At 40.6% G+C, this 18,467-nt stretch overlaps 2 protein-coding genes across 7 annotated transcripts in view; one reads left to right on the top strand and one right to left on the bottom strand.

The window, feature by feature from the left end:
* LOC306820094 (ras and Rab interactor 2-like) overlaps positions 1 to 18,467 on the top strand; it is a 272,812-nt gene that overhangs the window by 5,694 nt on the left and 248,651 nt on the right. The gene's annotated exons all lie outside the window — the stretch shown is intronic.
* Positions 1 to 18,467, bottom strand: part of sh3pxd2aa (SH3 and PX domains 2Aa) — a 111,018-nt gene that overhangs the window by 23,472 nt on the left and 69,079 nt on the right. For 4 of the 5 annotated variants that reach the window (XM_079337762.1, XM_079337764.1, XM_079337761.1 and 1 more), the window contains exon 2: positions 12,330 to 12,458. In XM_079337762.1, the coding sequence (XP_079193888.1) occupies positions 12,330 to 12,458 (129 nt within the window). Of the gene's footprint in view, positions 1 to 12,329; positions 12,459 to 17,920; positions 17,966 to 18,467 lie in introns of all 5 variants that reach the window. The other variant, XM_079337760.1, reaches the window with a different exon arrangement.

The following is an 18,467-nucleotide window of genomic DNA, read 5'->3' as shown; positions in this document are numbered from 1 at the left end:
ATTCAAAAGCTTAATTTAATGAAAAAATTAAAGAATAAATTATAACACATTTTAAAAAGCATTACATCAAAGGGAAGTTAGAGTCTTAGTAAGAAATTACATTTAGGTGCAAAATGAATGAGACAAATTATTTTAGATAACAAAATATTGAATTGAAGAGATCTGAAAAAAGCTTTTTTTGATAATTAGGAGCTTATGCATTTTCACTTTGCTATGTTGAACGATAACACTCAAAAGAACAAAGCCATGAAATAATGTAATTTATATACTAAACGGTAGAAAACACTTTGCCGGGTCACTACTTGCTGGATCAGAAATTGTTCCAATATTTAAATGGCTGACAACAGCTTCCAGATATGTTTTCCATGCAGCTGACACCATGTTGTTAAAAGATGATTTCATTGTTTTATGTTCAGAAGGGAACGGCTCAAGCCGCATTTTGAACGCGTCAAAGGCGAGAAGTTTATGTGGAGATACCTGAAGGTTTTAGTCATTTTCTTTTGTGCCAGAGTTTAAAAGTAAGAACAGCTTGCTCTCCATGAAACACATTAGGGCTTTCATGGGCTGATTCATTGTGACTACTCAAAGAGCTGAAGAAGAATTGGAGCCACCTGTCCAGAGGAGTGATGTAGTTCTGCACAGAGAAATGAGCAGGAGCTCTTTCTCTTTAGGGCCCACCTGCCTTAAGATAGAAAATAAACTCTTTGGATGACAAGAGGTCTGCAGTGACTGTTTGCCATCAACAGTGGCAAGTGCAAGCTTCTCAGGTGCAAGCTATCTCATCTCACTACCATTAGTGATTATCTCATCTTACCCATAGTAAGATAAGAAGGAAGCGATCGCAAAAAGGAGAATTCTTGATCTTTAAAGATCCAACAACTTGGGAATAATCACAGCCGACTTCAGCGTGACTACATCTTAATCAGGAATGTTGTTTCATCTGTTTTTGCTGGTGAAACTCATTTCCTACAGCTGTGAAGAGTTAAAACAAGGAATTGTTTTAGAACACAAAATAAATAAATAAAATGTGTTCAGTTCTTCAAGTTGTACCTCCATTCAGAAAAAGACAGCACACGTATCATCACAATGAGAGACTGTAACTGAATGTTTACCTGCTATTGTTGCTGTCTGAGTTTATATATGAACAGCCGTGGTAAAAATAAATATATGACTCTTTGCTAAGAGTCACGTCTTGGCATTTATTAAACTGGCTAGAGCCAGCAACAGTTAGCTGTTCATAACAGAAACCGAAGAAAAACGCTGGAAACAGCTTGCTTACTTGGCTCTCTATCCAAATGTAACACAATCTGTTAAAGTACCTCGAAAGCTCTAAAGCACCTGTTACATATAGCTCATATATTTACTGTGTCATATTTTACAACAATCTGAGATGGAAAACTCGACAATTCGACATCACAAAGTATAAGGCAAATGTGTAATTGTAGCAAGATATGAGTTTACACAGGCAAGTTTGTCCTTGTTCATACTGTTTTAATGGGGGGGGGGGGGGGGGAGAGAGAGAGAGAGAGAGAGAGAGAGAGAGAGAGAGAGATGACCAACAATACTTGGCCATCACCAACAGGCTTTGTCTTCTTCAGATATGCACAGTAAGCATTCCCACAAAGGCCAGAAAGAGTTGAAAAACTTCTCTATCTTCCTCACACGCCAAGCTTCAGAATCCATCATGTGCACACATGGTAGTCCAAGGCAAGGTTTTGACATGGCCCAGTTCTCCTATAAATCCAGTTCTGCAGAAAGTGGGCCCAGTAAAATCAAATAAATGAGGACCAGAAACAGAGCTGCAACCCCCTGAAATACAAACAGACTGCAAGCAGGACTGGAGACAAAAGGTAAAAAAAATAGAGATGCAGATGTGGGTATAGTTAAAAGAGATTGAACTAAAAAGTTAGAAAATCAGTCTCTTACAGTATCTGTATGTAATAGGCGGTTGGCACTATTGCAAACCTGGTCCCTGAGCGAAGTGGGCTGACCCTCATGTATGAGAAACGCGCAGTCGGTTTTCACAGAAAATCTGTCACGTAGGAGGAGATCTGGGCCCAAGATTGGCAGCCAGATGGAGAAATATTACTCATAGTCAATTAAACCAAAAGCATAACTTGGCTCAGAATAAACATGGAATGATGCAGACACCGACCAGTAGAGCTCAGTGAGGGCGTGGTGGGCCAGATTACTGTGAGGGGGAATGTTTTCACTAACAAAAGGAGTGGCTGACAGAAGCAGTTAGCTTAGTGTGTCATATGATGACCAAATGCAGATTCGGAGGTTATTTAGATGAACCCCACTAAAAGAGGAGATCAAATCCTGTCATCTTGGACTGAGGTTTAAAAACAGTGCAAACTATAAGACACTATGTGACTGCATGCATGCTGTTGTAAATAAGAAATCATGTGGAGCGATGTCACCGAAACAGTTCGCAGGAAGATGTTTGTGGTAACATGTTACTTCAATTTTAGTTTTACATTGAGTTTTAACAAAAAGGATTGTGCTTACACTCAAAAAAGAATACCCCTAAATCGAGTCTCTATCAGTCTCTCTACTTAAATTCCCTTGATATTGTCTTCAAAAAGCATATTGCAGGTTAAAGACAACAGTGCACTAATCATCAGGGAAATGACTTAAAACACTATTTTGAAAGAGATTCATAAATTAATAAACCACAGGGTCTCTTGGAGACGTTTTAGCACGTTTGCTCGTTTAACACTGATAAACATGGATCCGAGTGTCACTCCTGTGAATAAAGAGGAACACAATATGTATTCCTATACATATGATAGTCCACTGACTTATAATTATGAACCTGCGAGATGTGATTGAGACCAGAAACAGGGCAGGATTAGGAGGAATAACTACAATAACTCACTACAGCAACTACACACGTGATGTTTCCCTCCATGCTTAAAAAAGGAGAATTGCTGTATGTTTTTCAATCTGCAGACTATTGTCAATCTGGAGAATGTCAGAATCAGGTGTCAGGGACAAAAAACAAAAGGCCTTTCTTTTTCTTGTGCAGAAAAACAAGCATGTACATATCACCACTTCGATGCATGTAGAACTTTGCAGAAGGGCTCTCCTACAGTATCTTCAAAAATATGGTTGACAAATTAATGTTCGTTTGTTGTATTCTCATATAAGATGATGAAGTTCAGTTGGACCTCTAATAAAAAACAAAGCACACCCTGGACAGGCTTTGCAGTTGTGATCAAAGACCTACTTCATCTACCTCAGGTCACTTACAGCATTCTCTGATACATGACCAGTAACTACACGTGCTCATTTACATGACCTGCAGTGGAAAAACAAGAGCCGAGCTCGTCAAGGGGTGGGCGGGTCAGTCAGCAGCAGCTGTGAAAATGATCGAGTGCAGAACAGGACAAATAAAAGATGTTCAGTCAATGAAGTGCACACTGTGCAGAGACATCTGTGCCTACAGTAGGACGCTACTGTTGTTTTCACAGGTTGATATCATCATGTCTTGTTATTGGTGGGTTTGGTCCACTGTGTCTGTGCATGCGTTTGAGCATGCACGTGTCTGTCTTTGAGTGAGTCAATGCAATGAGCTTTGTGAGTCTTCACTACTTAGAGCTGAGTTGTACTGCCCGGTGTTTTTGATAAGATGACAACACGAGTGCTCATTTCCTGTTAGGTGTCAGGTCTTCTAATTGGCCAGAAGGTTGCTGGGCGGAACTCAACTACTTGTTTCAATCGAGCAAAAAAACTCAGAACAAAGAAGACCAGGAAAAACTCGGGCACTTTGTTGGCTACCATCAAGACTGCTAAATCATCATGGGCCTCCATACTTGTGTGGTGGTGTCTATGTCTTTCCTCTGACTGCGTTTGTATTATATGGTGGACTCAGACAGTGCTGGTGTGTTTTCCCCAGTCAATGACAGCACGCGGGTGAGTTTAGCGATTAGACGTGAATGAAATCAGTAAATATGACAGATGTGGACATAGTGGTAAAGGTGACGAAATATAATCACAGAGAGGTGAAATGGCAAGAAAAAGCTCATTCCAAAACAAAGGTCAACCTTTTTCATGGAGTTTGTCTGCTCTCTGTTGGACAGACAGGTGCCAACCACAGGCAGGCTAGCTAGTGCTGACGTGTCGCTTGCAGGTTAGGCACCCGCTGTGCACGTATACACGTTAAGTCGTGCAGTGAGTGTGTGCTTCTTGGACGACTCGTCCAGGAGGAGGGGCTCAGTTTGAATATTGTGTTTACAAGCTACAACAAAGATTTCGACTGATTCTACATTTAAAGACTCATCAGGGTCACCCTGATCATTTTAAACGTGTTTGAAAATTACGGTGTTTCTGTGACTTTCTAAATGGGACAATGACAACGAATGAGAGAGAATAGATAATTAAGAAATAAGTGAATTCCAAATAAAAAGAAAAAAAACAACATTTACCCAGATTTCACTGCAAAAAAGAGTTAAAGGTATATTTCCAGACTTGTAGAACTTGAAACTGAAAAGATAGATAGATAGATAGATAGATAGATAGATAGATAGATAGATAGATAGATAGATAGATAGATAGATAGATAAGTGTAACTACAGTAATATTTTTGCAAAACTTCAGTGTCCAGTTGCTAACATCTGCTACTCCATCACATCAAGTAGAGTTTTCTGCTAGTCCCTTTGACCCAATAGGCTAAGACATTAAATTTATGTAAGAGAAAATAAGAGGTAGAATAGCAGTCCATTTCAGCATGAAGCAACCTGATTTTTCAAATCTGTTCTGATTTTTAGCTTGAATTAACATTCTTGCTAATGTGTGTAACTAAACAGACTAAACTGGTCGAGAGGACTCATGAGACTCTAAGCAACTAATGACATATATTAAGACAGCTACACCTGCTGTAGCCCACATTAATACACATGCATATATCGTAATTTCCATACTATAAGCCGCTACTTTTTTCACACTGACGATTAAAAAATGATGTGGCTAATCTATGGATTTACTTTTGGCTAACGAACTTAATGCCGCCAAAACATTTGACCGTGTCACATCGGACCAATGAAATTACATGCATTATGTGCATTTAAAGTGCCACTCCGAGCTGAGGGGGAGACTTGGATGACTTGCAGCGACAAATAATTTACCAAAACTGGCCACATGCGAAGAGCAACTTTTGCTCAAGTCTGCCAGTGAATCCTGACAGCATGGAGCAGTGTCAAAATATCCACTATCACCAAGGGGTTTTGAAGGGGTGGACTGCTGTGCAATGAAGAGGACAGCACAAGCGCAAATTTGCCTCAAGGTGAAAGTCTGACAGTGACAACAAAAAAAGAGATTGAGGAAGTGAGTGACAAAGTGATCTCATGTTACAATGTGGACCCCCGCGGCTTATCGACAAGTGCGGCCTATATATATACAAATACATTTATTTACTTATTTCTAGCCGGTGCGGCTTATATCCAGGTGCGCTCAATAGTCTGGAAATTACGGTACACAGCTACAAGCACACACACACCCACCCACACACACACACGCAAACAAACATGAATATGTAAGGCAGCAGAGAGACTGTAATTGGCATTTCATACAGCACTGAGAACTAATTGGAGTTTCTAGATACACCATGTCTTGGCAGGCAATAATTGCCTGTTTTTCTCCCGCAGAGGGAAAGCCGAGGTCAGGGTGAACTGAGTTGTACATTAACAGCAGCGAGAGCAAGATTTTCATTGAGCGTCACATGCAAAGGGCTGTCGTAGAGGTTTGGAAGAATGAGATGAGAAAGTGATGCTGGATACGAAATAGAATGAGCCATAAAAAAAAGAGACAGAGGTGAGAGAGAGAGGAAAAGGAAAGCCACCTTGAGAGCATCCAGGAGGCCCTCAAGGTGGCTGTCATTTTTTTGTCCTCCTCTCAGTTTTTCTAATTAGAGACAGATCCCCTGAAGAGAACAGAGCGCTGGAACGAACAGCTTCTTTCCAGGGTGATGTACCGAATTGCCAGTTAATCTTTCTGCAAACAGTGGAGAATATTTGAAGAACCACACATGGAATAGCAGCAAGCAATTGTTGTTGCCATTAACAGTCACAACATTGAGCATCACAACAACAACAACAACAACTTTATTACTGTTAAAACATCTAAAACATTTTCTTCAGCTATTCACCGTCATCCTTACCACTTAAAACACTCTGTTCTAATCCATCCAATGGATATAATGAAGATGATAGAATGTGAGAGAAATATTTTTCCAACTCACAACTAAACATAATTCACACCTTTGCATCAACATTTTTACCAACTCTTTACCATCAACTATGCAGTTTTAAAATATCCCATATCTAACCGCAAAGTACACAGTCAACAAACCGACTGCGTTAGTTAAAGCATTTTTCTTATATATTAAATAGGTTACACAATCTAAGTAGTATGCAGAGTGAGTTTTTCAAAACGGAAAGGCTTTGAAGTACACTTGGCCTTTGCAGTTCTCATCCCAAGTAAATAATTACAAACGCTTATGGTTTAACACTGTCAAACAGTACTTCATTTTGTAGAGTGTGTTTAGGGAAACTGTTTGGATTTGTTTTGGAATACTAAAAAAAAAAAGGATTAATCTCAGATAAACATCACTTTGTGCTCAAACACCCATTTAAGGATCAACTTCTCCCTGTGTTTAATTCATCTACCAACCCCTCTACCACCAGGCCAAATAGATCCTCTTTCTTTTTATCCTGCATTTGAAGTGTCTGATGTGATCGTGGATTTCAGACTGGACATCGTACTTCACAAACTGTGCATCCACCCACTTCTCAATAAGTTTGAATAATATAAAACCGTTGTGAAGACTTTTTTCCAGTTGAATTCCACTTTAAATAACATTCACTATAATGAACAAATTCCCAAACTTACACAAGCTCCCTCCCAAACTTTATAGGGACGGCTATTTCATAGTCAAAAGATTACATTTTTGGGTGGAATACCCTTTCACAACACTTCAAAGTGTTTCTGAAAGTTAAAAATAGGTATTATGGGGTGCCACCTAATCCATTCTGTGCTGTTCCCTCCTAGGAAGTCATAACCAATTTCAAGGTTCTGGTCTTTATTGGCACAGTAAGACTGAAGTATTATATCCTGGTTTGAAGATCATGTTGCCTGGATGAAGTTTTCTAAAAATGTGGGGGTCTTGTTACTGAGCCAGAATTGTTCCAAGTGAAAGGGGATATCAGGCTATAGGGGCTTTCAGAAACCAGAAACCAGAGTGATGACTAAACATCACGCTCAGTGAGTTCAAGCTTACACTGTACATTCATGCTCCATATGGTGTATTTGTTACCTTAAGCTAAAGTCTGTAATCTGTTAGTAGCCGTCAGATCTGTGTACTTGGCAATGCTCACTGAAACATGCTACATTTAACCTGGTCAGTCTCCTCTGAGCCTCTGCTATCCCACAGATTGTCTTTAGTAAACTATAGGCTGTGAAAGTGAGGCTATAGCTAACCAGCTAAGCTAGTGTGTTGTGAGAATGATACTATACCATCCCTTGGCTCAAACGTAACACCCTGATTGATGCTGGCTGTCTCTTTAATGGCCTGGAGGCGATGCTAATGCTTTCCTCAAGCCTCCCATGTGAACTCTGTCCAAACCAAAACCTTCTCTGATGCAGAACATCCTATAAGCTAGCCCTTAGTACACCTTGATTAAAGACATAAGATACCTTTGACAGCCTAAGGCGAATGGTATGTCAACCTAGCTTTCATGCAGAACCTTTTAAAGCTCCCCCTAGACGAGGCTGTTAGAGGGACTACTGCATCATTAAACACTTTAGTACATTGTTTTTTATGGTCCTTAACAGCCCATTTAATATTCCAAATACGATACCATTCATGCTGCTTAAAAAAAGAGCATCTGAGATTTTTTTATTATGTACATTACACATTTGTAGAATTATTAGTCTTTTTAGCTATTGGCTATTGTACTGAATATATTTATTTTTTGTTTAGGTTCTTGTATGGGGTTTGTTTTTACAGCAAAAAAAACGTGCAATATATTTCTCTGTCTAGTAATTTCACAAATAGCTTTTGTTTTTATATCTGCAGCTTATTTCGTAAATACTACTTAGCTTATGTAAATACTTGCTGTTTTTTGTCCTGCACTAAGAGCTAATGCAACAAAATGCTGTTCTTATCTGCACTGTAAAGTTCAATTTTGAATAACAATAAAGAAAGTCTAGGTTTCATTATCATGTCTAGGGCCATATTCAAACATCTAAATTATATTTGTGCTACAAATGTGTCTATTTCTTAGTGGGAAGGACTTTACATGGCATCAGTCGTACATTGGTAGAAAAACTGATCTTACTTTGATACAGAGATTTTCGGGACATTTTCCAGCCACTATGGCAAAGAAATTCTGTAATTATTTTACAGCCTAAAGCTAAGACATACCCTAAGTGAACCTCAGCTTGTAGTGCAAATGACCAAATGCAATGTGAGGTTCAGATCATTCATTTTTAGCCTAAGGCTTTCTCTTACGAAACTGATTTGCACAAGGAACAATCTCTTGCCAGGCCAAGCTAAGCAATAAGGAATAACCTTTGGAAAAGCATGGCTTAGACTGCCAGCCTTACCAGGTCTCCTGGGAAAGGTGCAGTGGGGAAATGTTTTCAAAATTCCAGACAGTGATATTCAGACAAACAGCATTTTACCCTCTGACAAGAAATGCCGCAAATGTAGATGTCTTCAATTTTTCCATGTACGCCATCACAATTTAGTCATCTAGAAAAACATTACTACTACGATGTTTCTAAATTAAGATAAGTATTATCTGGAAACACATCGGAGGTTGTACTGTACATGAGGTGTTGAGTCAATTCCAGAGAGAGGTTAGCCAATCTCTTAAATAACTTTGAACCAATTGTGATAAAATGCTTCTAAATCTTGGCAGAAAAAAAGTGCAAAGATACTTGGGTGAATGGCTTCGCCGGCTGGCGTTGTGGTTTGGGCGGTATACCAACCCAAAGGATAAAATGTTTGCAGTTTAGCGTCAAGGCCCTCATGGCAGATCCATTAGTCTCGGCTGATGGAACAAGGGGGAAAAGGGTATTCCCTCCCATATTTCCCCCTATGACACTGTGACAACAGAGAAAGAAGGCTAGTCACTTGAATTTACACTGTCTGAGATGATGCTAGACAGTGTGAAAGAAAAAAAGGGGGGATTACAACTTCTGAGGCCAAGTTTTCTGCATATCAATTATTTATTTGATTTGGCAGGCCCTGCTTTGGAGCTATGTGGTAGAGCTTTCAGAAGAGAGAGAGAGAGAGAGAGAGAGAGAGAGAGAGAGAGAGAGAGAGAGAGAGAGAGAGAGAGAGAGAGAGAGAGAGAGAGAGAGAGAGAGCGCAACAAAATCTCAATAATTTAATTGTAATACATTTGGTACAAAAGTAAGCTTGGCCATGCACATCGTTAACTATCTACATTATCATCGTCGCAGTCTTGACATGTTAAGTAGGATGTGTTATTAACCGCTATGATCTTTGGTGTAGATTTCCACGCTACCTTTAGAATGAACTGTAACTTCTTTGGTGATCTCCTTACCATTGTTCCCTCTAATAAATTGATGGAGTGTTCCACTATTTGATAAGGACATTTATGATCCCCAGAAGATGAATCCACTTTATTTAGATAATCACATGACGGTTTGTACTTAAGAGAACAGATGTATTACCATGAAATGTATAACACCGCGCTGATTCTCTGAACTCTTGAGGTAAGCCTCAAGGAGACAGACCAAATTAACCAAGAAATAAAACTTACATCTTCACCTGATGCTACTAATACACTATCAACACTGATGTTCCTTAACTAGTTTACAAGAGGGATCTCTGAGCATTCAACACAGGTCTGTGGCTGTTCTTACTCCAACACACCATATAATTTAACTGGTCACATTATGCAGATTTATTTTCTCCAGATGGGACATTCCTCACTCCAGACGCTGAAGGTTACCATGTCCGAAGGGGAACCAGAGGGAGAAAACCAGGACAGTGGCTCGGACCATGCCTCGTCTCCTCTCTAAGGGACGATTCCAGCTTGTCCAGCCCCCAATCCCACTGTGTGCTTCATAAATCTTATTTTAGCGTAGCAGTTTCCAAGTACCTATCCATGGATAAGTAGCCATAGACACAAACTCACCCACAGTTAAACTCTGTCTCAAACAATGTTTAAACCAGAACCAGGTTTTACTTTGACAGGAGTCTTTTTTGACACACTCCAGCAAACAGCTGGGTGTAGATTTGCAAGGCAATGACTTCTCACGGAGGCAAAACAACAACTTCCAGCTCTGGAGCTGAACCCCTTCTTATGACAGGTCAAGCCTGCAAACACTTAAAACTGGTGGAAATATTCTGTGTTTGACCAAGGAACTAAACGTCAATGTATGAATCCATCTGTGTTTAATATGTGGAGGGAAAAAAAAGGACTTGAATTCAAAAGTAGTTTAAATATGGATTTGTGCTTCTCTTGGAGAGGATTAAAAGAAATCACAGTACTGACTTGGATGTTATAGGAAAGAAACTCATATTGCCTTCGGGACTGTCACTGTCCCTTTGTTGAAAACATCGCAGGAAGTCAGCACATGCAGACCAGGAGGCTGCAGTAAAACCTTGAAAGCAGAATGGGGGTTGTCAGATATTATACAAGCTCTCAGATGTGTTTGTCTTGGCATAGACTCCCAGTGATGTCATCATTATTATTATCATCATCATCATCATCATCATCATCAGCATGGCTGTTGCTCCACTTCTGTGGCCCAGTAAATGACGACAGCACACATATCCAGGTCTTGGGCAGGAGCTCAAAAGAGCTGAAGTTGCTCATATTGTTCTAACAACTTCAATCAATATTTAATGTGAATTATTCAGTATAAAGCCTTCGAATACTGTAGGTCTGGTGAGCAGATGCTGTCAGGCCAAATAATCCGAATGGGCATCATAGAATAGAATGCTGTGTTCTGAGGCATCATAAACCCAGAATGTCCAACAACCCACTGGTAATAAAAAATTGAATTCGAAAAAGAATTTTCCAGTCAGAAGCTTATAGGAAGACTCACAGAGCTGTAAGTGGGAAATCAAGACATCCAACTTTAAAGTGAATCTTAAGAAGACAACAACTTCTTTGAGTACAAGATTGTGCCAAACCACATATTTAAAAAAAAAAAAAAAAAAAACCCTTTCTCTTGCAACATCTCTGCTCTTTCAAATCTTCACTTAACACTTATCTCATTCATGCTGAATTGCTGACAGGCAAAAACCTGAACATGTGCCAAATGCAAATGTAAATCATACTCAAAGGCGACAAAATGACAAGCCTGTTCAATGCTAAATATGACTCATAAAGGGCACATAATCACACGAAGATGTGGAAGCCAAGATATCTTCAGGACGAATGAATTCACACGTAATCAGAGCAGAGATAAGAGCTGACACAATGATGGGATGATTTTTGCCCAGCTTTCCCTTGTGCAAGCTGCTGTCTGTCAGTTTTCTACTTGCATGTGAGACCCAGGGTAAGGATTGTTACACAGAATTTCTTTATTAGGAAGCGAGGTGAAAAAGTGAAGGTTGACATTTGTACTGATGCAAATCCTAACAGCGATACGTCGTGTTTGCCAAATTCTGTCCCTGGAGTTTCCTTTACGGTATACGTACTATAACCAGACTAATGTTAGCCTCACCTTGACACCCTAATACAGAAACAGAACCAACCAATTAAACACCTCAATTCCCCATTCTACAAACCAGACAAATTATCCCATTTGAACCTGGCATTCTTACTGAAAAAGGCAAGAGACTGGAACTCGGCCATAACACTACCTTTCCTCTGCGTCCACCTTAATCTCAACTGACTGCTGCCAGCCTTACAGCACCTCCAGGTGGTGCCAAGCCCCATGCTAGGAGATCAAGAGATAAAAGGGGGACCCTTGCAAAAGAGGTGAGAACAGGAGGGAATGAAATCACAGAGAGAGAGAGAGAGAGAGAGAGAGAGAGAGAGAGAGAGAGAGAGAGAGAGAGAGAGAGAGAGAGAGAGAGAGAGAGAGAGAGAGAGAGAGGTTGATGAGTGAACATGACTCTGTGTTTACTAAGATAGAGGTAGTAGAACCATCAGGAAAGCAACAGCCAAAATTTCAAGCAACTTTATGGACATGTCTTGTTTAAAAAGCTAGCTTTTCACTCTGCTTATCTTGAATCATGTGTCATAATGAGGTTCTTGTGTGGATCTCAGTACATGGATTGTTGTGAGAGTTCTCCAAAGACATGTTTGGCTGAAAATACAATATTATAATTCACTTACCGCTTTCGCTCTTCTCAATCACATCCACCGTCTCTCCAGCTTTAAGGCTTATCTCTGAGTTCTCCTGCCTCTCGTAGTTGGCCACGGCCACGTACTGCTCCAGCACCATCGGCTCCGAGCTGTCAATCCCTGAGGGGAAGAAACAGGCTGTCAGCCACCTGCCTGCTGTTGCACCCCGCGAACGCCCGCCGCAACCAACTAAGCCGCTACTGCCGTGCACCCTGTACGCCGCCATGGGCCAACCCGGGCTCCCTGCCGCCCCAAGCGATCACAACGCAAGCTCAGGACTTGGCTGCATAGTCCTAAACATCTGGCCATATAGCTGAGTCGACCCCCGGCCCACAGCAAAGGACTGGGGAGCATTGGAAGGTATCAAAACAAACGCCGGGTACGGAAGGAAAAAAAAAACTTTATTCGGGCTGCATCTTGCATCTAAAGGGGATCCATGATCTCAAGCAAACTTTTAGATCCAAAAAGAAAGAAGGTAAAAGAAAAAAAAAAAGAGAGAGAGAGAGAGAGAGAGACAGACAGAGAAGCTGCGTGTGGTTGGTCGGGGAAGACTGGGGAGCGAATGAGTGGAAGAATGGTGAAGTTTCCTTGTGGAAAATCAACAGTGTAGTTAAGAGGAAAGGCCTCCCCTCTGCTGCCTGTGGGACACAGCCGTTGGACAGCGAGTTGAGAAAGGGGGTTGAACACACCAATCATGGTAGTCAGCACTGTTGGCCTTAAATAGAAACATATGAGTGGAGTAGAGAGAAGGAGAGGGAGGGAGAGAAACAGGGAAGGAGGCAAGGTCCGTGTTTATGTGAAACAAAAGAAGAAAGCGTTTCTGATGGGGTTAGGCCGCTCTGTTTTCTCTCTCTGTGAAGTTTAACCTTTCAGTGCCAGCAGTGGTTTCATTATTAAGCTCACGTGATACATATCTGATGTTAGTTGTAATTGTAAGCTTAGTAGGTAGGCTTTCTTAAATGTCTTGCTGCAGAGAGATGACCCACGCAGATATAAGGTTGACATTTTAACTGATTAGTAACCTGTTATGTTCTGCCGATGAGGTGTCTTCGTCTGACTGTATCATGGATGAGATAAACAGAAAGCTTGAAAATGGTGAGATGAAGATGATTTTTTTCACAATCAAAAAGTGTAAATAAATTTTAAAAAAGATCCTGAAATAATGTGTATTTAAAACAGCTTTACTGTTCTTGTTCACTATTCAAACTTTCACCGAGCGGTCGGGGGTGATGGATGAGTCAAGCAATGCTGGATATCCACCCAGGAGAGCAGGGATCGAGCCCAGTGTTGAAACAAAAAGTCAACACTGAGTTATTATTTCAACCCACACCATGATGTGATTCCTAAACTTAACTTCGTTTTTGTTCTTCTTCCGTGAAATCTTAACCAAATGTACTGTTTCAAGTTAGCCAAGTGAAGCAGAAACTAAAGGAGGACTATAGACCTTAAAACAGCTGTTTACAGACAGTACACTGTGCACCAATAAGCCATGACAAATAGAGTTCCCTATTTGATTCATGTTCAATAATTACAGACAATGACAGTTGTGGGGACACAATTATAAACAATAGAATAGTGTACTATAGTTGAAGCTAACACAACTTTACTATAGCTACTGATCTTGAGGACTTAATCACAGCAGTTTCTTCAGAACAAAGAGGAATAATGTAATTAAAAAAAACTATTAAAAAGGGACCAGATACTCTTTGGAGAAATGTTCTTAAACAAGTGAAGAAGATCAATATTTCAGCTGAAGTCAGGAGCCATTTAGCCCACAGGATAAAGACTGGAGGCGAGGGAAAACTGATCAAAATGTTGAAGCCTACAAACTGTGCTACAACTCAGTAATTAACATGTTGACAAAAGAGAAATGTTGCACAATGTCTTGTAACTCTTTCTTGGCATAAACAGCCTGGCAGGAGAACTTGAATGACCCGATAATGCCTGACAACCTGAACAGTTGTTGGAGATGCTGCACATGAGTTCATTGTGTTGCTGTCAAATTAACTTTTGTTCATCAGAAAGTGTTATTTATTACTTTAGAGGTGATTCTTGGTATATTTTTAGAGTCTGGATGGACCCGGGCAAGATGTTTCCTCTCCTAACCATGCCTAATCATGTCTCACCTTAATCACAATATAATTCGATCTGATTCTGCAGCTTTGAAAGCTGATTTATAAACACACTCACTAACCTCCTCTGTGATTTAATACATGAAACCAAGATCAAGGTTATATTTGAATGCATTAACACACTCACTCAACTTTAACTTTGGCTGTATCAGACACTGTGGTCTGATTTGTGTTGTTTGAAAAATGTAATATCCTTGGCAAGTAAGGTGCGCCTTAGACCTTCTAATATCAGTGCAAAAAGCTCAACATTTTCACCTGGAGTTCAATATATGATCTTAAATCATATCTTCGCATCTTCAACACGTCAACAGCACACTGACTGGCTGAGAACAGACATCCAAAAAAACATCCAAGCAACTTTGTTGCTATCAATATGTCTCTTTATAAAAGCAGCACTGTAACAATCAATCATCCATTTCCAAAGTGAAATAAACTGCAGTTCCCCTCCTCCCCCCTTAAATCATTGAACATTGAAGAAAAAACACAGTCATTTCTGAGGCCTTGCAGTGTGCTCTTGTAGTTGGCTGGCTAACACCTGGGTAGCTGCTAACTCTAATTAGTCATTTCAGATGTGAATTTGCAAGCAGATATATAAAAAACTGGGCAAAGACGTGTGTTGTTCAGCTGATACTATGGGGTTGATTTTGGCCTATTATGGCTATATCCACATCAGTTTTCAGATACGTGCTTTTCAGATATTTGCCTATTTTCAAAGAACATAAAATGGACTGTAGCAATGTGATCATCACAGTTTGTCAAAAGAGCTTGCTCCGATTTCCTATGGTTTAAACCCTCTCTGAGAATCATTGCATATTCATTCTGGAAAAATGATTCAAAAATGATTTATAATCTATAAAGAGAAACCCTTCATGCTGTGTTGTATATTTCTACTTTAAACCATTTGTTATAACTATCATTTCAAAAAAAAAAGGTCCACATCTGTTTGGCAGAATTAAAGATGCTGATGTTCAAAAAAAACAAAAAAACATCCAGCATACATCAACGTCTCCAGCAAAGAGACAACGATGAGATACGTCACTGATATGGAAAACCACGGGAGCGTTCTAATTGCTTGGGCTGAGAAGAAAAGTACGTTTCAAACTTTGTCAGCAAATCTTCCCATCTTTCCGCCGTCGTCTCCATCAGAGATAATACATTCTCTACAGTCAGCCTCTTTTGTCATTTAGTAAACGGGATAAGACCTTGAACATGATTTATATTGTGAAAGTTAGGCTGAGCACATCCTGCATGTCAGACAGCACTGTCCTTTAACATCTCAGACAGCAGCTCAAATCTCTATGCTGCATCTTCACAGTAAGCCTTGTAAGGACTTTATGGGAATTAAACAGGTAGTGATGCAGTCATGCATTTAAACAGCCTAATGTAAAAAAAAAAAAAAAAAAAAATCAAGCATCTCTACATGTTGTTCCTCAAATAAGCAGGCAGGGAACACCGAGGGAATGCTCGTAACGTCACATCCCCGCTGAGTGAGGCTTGGCATTCATCTCTGTCTTTCTTTAGTACTCTCTCAGGAGGCGAAATAAAGAAAAGGAACTTACTGCTTAGAATGTAAGCAGCCAATGTGTGGGGAGCAATCAAAGTCAGCCTGAGGAAGTAAAGCAGCACAGACCCAGCTATTTAAAAGCTTTATGCTGTTGTAATGGCAACCCCACCTTGTTGAGTAATAACATGAATCCTAAAGACCTGTGACATGCTGTCTGCAACGTTCCAGTTCTGTTATAGCTCAGGACTTCTGATTGTATTTTAGGGGGGAGTTGTTGTATCAGACTTCTACACACTCACACAAACTCAAGGTTCACACACACAAAGCTCTCCGCACCGTGCCTAAGCACGCGTCACCTTCATAGTCCAGTTGGTTTGACTGGTGTGAGGGCTCAGATCCATGCAGAAGCACATTCCACTTCATGTGCACCTAGCATGGTTGGAAGGTGCGTTTCAACACTCAAACAGTAGTTCATGCAGGAGCACAAAACACAAGTAGGATATACCAGGTGAACATGAACTTCCAATATCGAGAGAAAATCCCCCCGAGTGCTCTGGCTTTATCTGAGCAAAATGACTCGCATAAATTATCCACAAAGCAAGAAAAGTACCAGCCGTTGTTGTCTGTGTTGTTCTTCGATGTGCCCACGCTGACTTGTACACTAATGATGACGTAAACCCTATTGTATTAGGATGTTATGTAGAAGAGGTAACCATGCTCAGGTCCAGTTAGTCCTGGAGCAGTGTGAGTGAAAGGCAAGGAGGGGGAATTGTGGGGGGGTTAAGGTTCCATTGAGGATCTCCTCTTTGTATACAAAGCTCTTAATGGGCGAGGTCAAAGTCACATTGCTAACTCCCTTGTTAGTGTGCTATAGCTCACATCACCTGCAGAGAGACCAGCACTATCAACAGTATCCATTCACTTAAGCCTTTAACTCGGAGTAACTATTTTTGAGACCGCCTTTTGTTTCCACTTATTCATAGCTGCATTCTTTTAAATTAGCAATTTGACTTGAAATTACCCTGCTATTGATTCTGCCATTGGGTTGGTTTGGTATGTATTCTTTTGAAATCTTTATATTACATTTTTCATATTAGCTGGGAGAATTGGCTCCAGCCCCATGTGGCCCCGAAGAGGATAAGCCTTATAGATAACAGATGGATGAATAGATGTTAATCCATCCTATTTTAATCTTGATCAATTATCTTGAAAAACTTATGCTCACTGTTATTCCCAATATGATGTTACTTTCTTTCTAATTATAATGGGGGATCTGTGTTTGATGTTCCGGACTCACTCTGATGGGCTGATAGTTCCAACGGCAGGAAATGACATATGCGTGTCTTTCCCCAGCAATGCCTCAAAAACAACTAGAGAACATTGGCTAAATGTTCAACAGATGTGCAGTTCTGTGGATGTATTTGTGTCTTCAAATGTGTTTATATTCGTTGTTCTTTCGGGCTGATGTTTGTTTGCGAAAGAGACAATACCGATTGCAATTCTTTCGCTCTCAATTCATTGTCCCTTTACAGCTACAGTTGAATGAGGGCACAGGCATCGATCGTCAATGTTGCAGGCAAATGTAAAGAACCAGACTTGACACCTCATTTTAGTCTGAGACAATTTGCTACATGCAGACCTGAGGTCCATGTTCCTCACTCTGGCACCGTGCCCAGCTGTTGTGTTGGCCAGCCAGGCCTGCCGAGATTGATGGAGAGGGTGCAGAGAGAGAGAGAGAGAGAGACAGAGACAGAGACAGAGAGACAGAGCGGCTGAATTTGAGCAGATGTGTAGAAGCAGAGGCTGGTGACAGCGCATGCAAAGCAGATGCCAAGAGAAAGCTCAAGTGTGAAGAGAAATAAAAGTGCAGAATCAAAAGGGATGCAGCCACTCAAGCACAGTAGTGCATGCAAATTCAACATGCGGACGTAAACACACAAGGCTACCTGAGGCCTCTTTCCTCGGGCTGTCTGTAAAGCCGTACATCCATACTGCAGACAGAGAGAAGGAAGGAGAGAAGCAGAGAGAGATTATTCAGTTTGACAGCATGCAGAAGCAGCAGTATGGCGGAGCACACCTTTATCCCACCTACTGAACTCTAAAAATAAAGAGGCGAAGGCACAAATAGCTCTGGATCCAAAGTCTGGGCCTATTCCTCTGGGATTGTTCCACAAAAAGTGTTGGCCAGTGTTTAAAAGTTTCATGCTGGAGAGCATAAAGAGCATCTAAGGACAAGTAAGAGGACTATCACAAACATCCATTATTAAATTCACTCTCAAACCCTGCCTCCTTTCCACTGATAAACACTCACTCCATCCTTCCCATGATCCCCTTTCCTCCACCTCCTTATATCTTTCTTCATTTCCATCCCTCTCTGTGGACCTCCTGGAATGTCTGAGAGGGGCGTCAGCCACATCCCCCCCCTTCCTCTGCTTTAAAAAATATCTCAGTCGAAAACCAGGAAATTAAACGCCATGCATCAGAGAAGACGGG

The sequence above is a fragment of the Symphodus melops genome (genome assembly GCF_947650265.1).
Source record: "Symphodus melops genome assembly, chromosome: 2".
NCBI lineage: Eukaryota > Metazoa > Chordata > Actinopteri > Labriformes > Labridae > Symphodus > Symphodus melops.
The sequence above is the reverse complement of the archived record's forward strand: the minus strand, read 5'-3'. Positions and strand labels throughout refer to the sequence as shown.